Raw genomic sequence first — 6000 nt, 5'->3', positions numbered from 1 at the left:
AGTTTATAACAGGAAATGTCAGGCCCCTTTACAATAGTCAGCCCCACTGGCTCTGCATTTAATTTAAGCAGAACAAACACACGTGTCAATGACCTGAGTCTTGTCTCACCCCTCTGAAATAGGTAACACACTTCAAAGGCGGAAAACACCCTTAGACTGCTGCAGCACAGAGAGCACAAGAGCACAACCTCTTTCCCAGGGGGACACTCAGAACTTCCACAGGAGAAGTTGTTAAAGAGCAAAGGCTCTTCTATATAAACGAAACACATTCCCCTTGCTGAAGGCTTGCTGGTGGAAGAACCAGCCCACTTTTTAACCCCGCTGCGTCCTCACCTGCGACACGGGGTAGTGCTGCAGCCTTCCCCGCCGAGGTGCCCGCCTCGGGGGGCGGCTCCAGCGCTGACAGAGCGTGATCCCCACGAGCAAGTGTGTCGCGCCCACACACCCCCCGTGCAGCAGCCTCCAGTTACATCTCTGGCAGCGCACCACAATTCTCGGCTTCGCCTTCCAGGGGTATTTTTGGCCGGGGCTGCCGCTCGCTCGTGGCAGAGGCCTGGCAAGCGCCGGCGGAGAGGACAGGAAAGGAGAAGGGGGCTGAGGGGCGGCGCGCCCCGCTCGCCGCCCGCCCCGGCCCCCCGGCGGCGCCGGCCGCGCGACGGGAGCGCCCCGGGGGGCGCTGCGTGAGGCGGCGGCGCCACAGCGGAGCCTCGGCCGTGCGGGCGACGCAAGCGCCGCCATGGAGGGCACCCCCATCCCGGTGCTCACGGTGCAGACGGCGCCCTACGAGGACCAGCGGCCGACGGGCGGCGGCGGGTTGCGGCGGCCCACGGCGCTCTTCGAGAGCCAGCGCAACTACCTGCCCAACTTCGTGCAGAGCCTCCTCTCCTCCGTGGACCTCCGCGACCGGCAGGGCTGCACCATGGTGGTGGGCAGCGACGGCAGGTACTTCAGCAAGGCGGCCATCGAGGTCATCGTCCAAATGGCCGCGGCCAACGGGGTAAGCGGCACCCTCCTCCCGGCGCCCTCGCGGCGCCCCCTCCGCGCGCCAACGACCGTTAACGGCCGCCGCCAACGGCCGCCGCGCGCTGCGCCCCGCGCCCCTCCGCGCGTGAGGCGGGGGCGGAGGAGCAGGCGGCAAAACGCGTTCGCGGCCCTACAGAATTACCAAAAAATCGGAAAAACAAGTGCCCGGAGACGGGACTTAGTTCTGGGTGCTCATGAGAGCACAAAAAAAGAAGTTCTATTAAAACAGGAGAAATCTCTAAATATTGCCGCGTCTTAAATTGTCTCTATCTCTCTGTCACACACGGAATTGAATGAGGAGAGACAACAGTGGCATGTATTTCTGTGAGCATGGAGAGGGTTAAAGCTTTTTGTACAATTGAAAAAGATTATAATAAATCCTGGGGTGGGCTTTTTTTTTCCTCTCCTTTTTTTGTTGGTATGCGTACCCATATGCACATACATAAATTTGTGCATACAGGAAGCTGGAAATATTGCTTAATGTTGCTGGAAAGTTTTCACTTAAAGGGGAGTTAAAACTGCTATCTCTCATTAAGATGGTTAAGTTTATTCTCCAGATCTAGGAAAAGAAGCGATAGCACATTGAGAGTATTTATTTAGTGAAGTTGCTTTTTTTTTTTTTTCCTTTTTTTGAGGTACTCCATTCTTCCAATTCAGTCCTATATTACAGCTAGAAATTCTGTTCATTCTGAAGCAAAATGCCATATGTGGCCAAATTTTCCACATCAGTTTATCATTAAATATTAGCAGTGCAGATTAAACATCAAAAAAAGGAACATTTTCAGGGTGTTTCTAAAGCACATACTCGCCAATCCGAGGTTTTCAAACGTAATTGGGAGTTTCGGAAAGGTTCATGTTATGTGCAGGTAGCCCTTCGAAACGTGCTGCATCCAGCGGGAAAGGGCTTCTGCAGCATGGGACACAAGCAAGGCCATTGAAACAGCCCAGCAAAATGTATCTGGACATTACGAAGGGATATTGGGAGGAGATGGAGAGGAGGGTAACTCTCTGGTAACCTTGCTAAAGAGGTTGTTGGTGAAGAAACCATCTCTGCTGCATGTTGACCAGTTGGGATGAGTGCAGTAACATCTATTGACAGATCCCTGCAGCAAGAGCTTCTCCACAGGGCTCCTCTCCTGCCCCTGTGCACCAGTATAAACCGTAGAAGGAAGTACAGCCAAAAGGTGACCACGAGGACTGATCCGCAGAGAAGGAGCAGAAGTTTAGGGTTTAGAAGACACGAGATTTGTCTGCCAGATTATGCTGTATTCAGGACTCCTTCCCAAGCACTTTTCCTGACCTCTTTACTTCCTTTCTGCTGTCACATTCCCCATTTTGTTCTGCTCCCCCTCCAGATCCTGAGGTCTCTTTGACCTCATGAGATTTCCAGTGTGACAGACTTCTGGCAGCTTGCTGACTTAGTGCATCCCCTTTCCTAAGTTACTGCAAGTTTCTTGGAAACATCGTTTCTCCTTTGTGTTTTCTGAAGCCAAGAGAAAAAAAAAAAAAAAAAAAAAAAAAAAAAAAAGCTCTTCTGCTCAGTTCTCACAGATATCTGAATTCAAGCATAGTTCATTTACTAATGACACAGTCCTTACAAGTTGAGAAGCTTGGCTGGCGGAGTGATACACATACTGAAACGACTGCTGGTTTCCATGTGTTCCTGATCCATCACTTCTCTACCATCCTCAGCACGCTCGTCCTTAACCCCATTTCTCTACAGGGCGCCATAAACCCAAAAGCTTCACACCTTCTTTTAATGAGCAGTCAATATAGTAATTATATGTTCAATATTTGACTGTTAAAAGATAATCCTCTGATAAAATGTATAAAGAGCATGCAAGCATTACCTTGAATGGCTTGTTTGTCCGCTCTGTAAAAGTAGAAGAGTACGAGAGAGCATCCTGAGAACAAGGGGATCTCATTGAGAGAAGTAGAAGATGGGACAGTTCCTAGTCCCATGCCATGGCTATTTTCCAGTTTCTTCTTTATAATACGGCATTATTGGTGTTTGCCATAATCCTCCATGCAAATCTTGCCCTCTCTCTCTGCACCTGTGTAAGTGATACGTTTGCTTCTAAGTTGGGCCTGGCACGAGGTCCCAATGGACATCCCCACCCATAGTTGTCAGGATATAGTCTGCTTGCTTCATGTGTTTCCAAGCTTAATTGACTGATGCATGTGAGAGATTACTAGGAAAAATACGAAGAACATTAAGTGACTCCATGTTAATCTACTGAAATGTCTGAAAATGCACAGATGCATGTGGTAACATCTCTTAAAAGTGTTCTTAAAAGTGGTGAAGTACTTGCTGGGGAGCTATTCTTTCAGCTCTAAGGATCGTGATCTTTTTTCTGCTGTTGTTGCTAAAAGCAGAGTGACATGATAGAATGTGGCAGGGGGCACAGTACTAGAAGGGACACTACACGCCTGTAATCTTGTAGCCACTCAAGTTTTGAATACCAAAGATAGACTTTCCGTGCTAGGAAGCTGTCTGAGATTTTCAGAAGGAAACTAGGACTTAGATTGTGAATCAGTACATGGACACCAGCTAGACGTTTCTTTCGCCTAGATGTCTCTAAATCTGAGAGTTCATTACTTAAAATTAATTAAATGCCCATTAATGTTTAATTCTGAGACCAAAATGAGCAGCAACTGGGCCAAGAGAGAATGAGGGAGTGCTTTCCTGGAATCAAGATGGAGAGAACAGAAGATGGATATGAGAAGGGAGACTTCTCACTCCTGCAGCACCTGCAAGGAGTTTCATCAGAGCACTGAAGACCTCCACATAAGAGAAAATCTTTGCAGAAGTCACTGTAATAAATACCTGTGTATTCGAACATGTGTTTCACTTTCAACATCCTTGTTGTAGAGTGCTACATATTATAGTCCTCCTATAGCACTGCAATTAGTATTGCAAATAGCATTTCCAAGTATAGAAATAACAGCCTTATGGCAAAATGCTGAAGGAGAAGTACGTAACTTTTGTTTATGTTAATACTGGTCACCCAGAAAAATGAGAAAATTGATTTATATGACATCAGTTCAACAGGAAAAAAAAGAAAGAAAATACAGTGAAGAGATGGTGCCCGATAACTTACATGTTCTGAATAGTCTAGGTATTTTGCTTACTTAAAAAAAAAAAGTTAGTTTCTGTGTGCTTAAGCTTAAAACATAAATCTCACTGAGAAGTAAAAGAATACTCTGCATACAAATTTAGATACATTTATATTTCAGTACCTCAATAAAGTGAGTGTTTTCATTTCCTTTGCAAAATGTAATTCCTTTCTTCTCATTTTGCTGACGCATATATGATGCTGTTTAAAAGCTGGCACCCCTTTCTGACAGCTGTATTTGGAAGATTGAGTCACTGCCATAGCTTTTCTGTATAGTTCATTGTTTAAAAAAAGGAGGGAGATGAATCAAAATAAACTTTTAAAATATCTTTTTTCCTCATATTCCATAATAAAGGTGCATGAGCAGACTGTGTATAGAACAGAAGAAAGTTTGTCAAAGTCTGTTTTCCAGTTGTCTGTATATTTTCTAGTGCCTCAGTACAATTTGGCAATAGTGATTAAGTGACAACACTAATATAACAGTCTTTCAAGAAATGGCATGTTGTCCAAAAGCTGCTTCACGGACTGAAAAGGAGCCATAAAAGGACACAGTGAAATTCAAAACAATTTGGAAAAAAAATAAAAAAAAACTTTCTTTATCTCTCTTTCAAATTATTTACATGGTGCTGGCTTAAAGAAAACAGTAAGTAATGTGGCTGATGGAAAGTTTTCTTTGTTGAACTTGTCTCCAAATGTGCCTCAGGGCCTATGTTTGGGCTCCTGATGGATGGAGTCTTACCCTGTCCATTTTTTGAGGCAAATATGTGTCTGACAACTGAAGGTTTTGCCATTAAAAAATGGCTTCTTTGTCCCACAATGTGGGAATCACTTTTCTGTGGCAACATCTAGGGTTATATAGGAAGTTTTTTTTTTTTTTAATGGTTTAGCATTCCCAACATTGAATAAAAAATATTTTAAAAGTATTTGGAGATTTCAAAATGTTTTAAAATTTAGGAAAAGCATTAAATAGTTACAAAGTAATTTGAGCAGTAAGGTGTTAGTTCTCTTTTGTAATCAAATAATAAACAAGAATGGGAAGTCAGAAGAGGCAACTTAAAATGTCAGTGGCTGGCATGGAATGCCACAGAAATAAATGCTGCCACAATTCACAAGCATAATATTTAATCTGTTATTTAGGGAATACAGTATTCACCAATGCCCTTCATAACAAAAATAACCAGAGGTATTTATGTGATATGTATAGCAGGTACTATAATAGGAGAGATGGTATTGCAGTTGTCCTTTTGGTTTTAGGATTATGAAACTATAATACTGAATTTATTGGAGTGGAATAGGAAATAAAATTGTTCAATGCCATTCAAGGAGATTTTCAGGTCAACAGTATAGTATATGTGTTAACTCTGCCCTCACCAATTGACCATGTAGGTGCAAGGATTAGTTCAAAATAATTTATTGAACCAGAATATTTAGGTTCTGATGATTTGCTTTTTCTTCTTTTTTTTCTAAAAAGTATACTTTGAAATAAAACCATTTTCATTGCTGTAGAGAAAATGAGAAATCAAAATATTGAATTTCTTAAATTTCTTTTTTCTCCACTTCCTTCAAAATTGTTTCTACTTCAGATAAGAAACAAAACACTTTCCAATCCATAGTAAGAGCAAATCAACTGAACCTATGATATTTTCTATAAAATATATTCATGATTTTGACCATCTTTCCTGTTTTCTAGCAAGAATCCATTGACATCAAAACTATCTGAATAAAAATGTGAAGAGAGGACCAGCAGAGAAACACATCATCTTAGCAGATCTTGAGGCAGAAATTACAGTTAATAGAGTGTATTACTGGTCTGAATATATATATATTTTTAAATTTAAAAGAGAGTCTTGTAATTGTCAAT

General features: G+C 42.9%; 1 protein-coding gene across 1 annotated transcript in view; it reads left to right on the top strand.

The window, feature by feature from the left end:
• The first annotated feature begins 618 nt into the window (after positions 1-618).
• Positions 619-6000, top strand: part of PGM5 (phosphoglucomutase 5) — a 64942-nt gene continuing 59560 nt past the window's right edge. The window contains exon 1 of the mRNA XM_088527912.1: positions 619-997. Within this exon, the coding sequence (XP_088384038.1) occupies positions 737-997 (261 nt within the window). The 5' untranslated portion in view covers positions 619-736. The remainder of the gene's footprint in view (positions 998-6000) is intronic.

The sequence above is a fragment of the Tinamus guttatus genome, unplaced genomic scaffold (assembly GCF_059628265.1).
Source record: "Tinamus guttatus ecotype Peru unplaced genomic scaffold, ASM5962826v1 Tinamus_guttatus_pri_ptg000295l, whole genome shotgun sequence".
NCBI classification, from domain to species: Eukaryota; Metazoa; Chordata; class Aves; order Tinamiformes; family Tinamidae; genus Tinamus; species Tinamus guttatus.
Note: the sequence above shows the minus strand (reverse complement) of the source record. Positions and strands in the feature narration are given on the sequence as shown.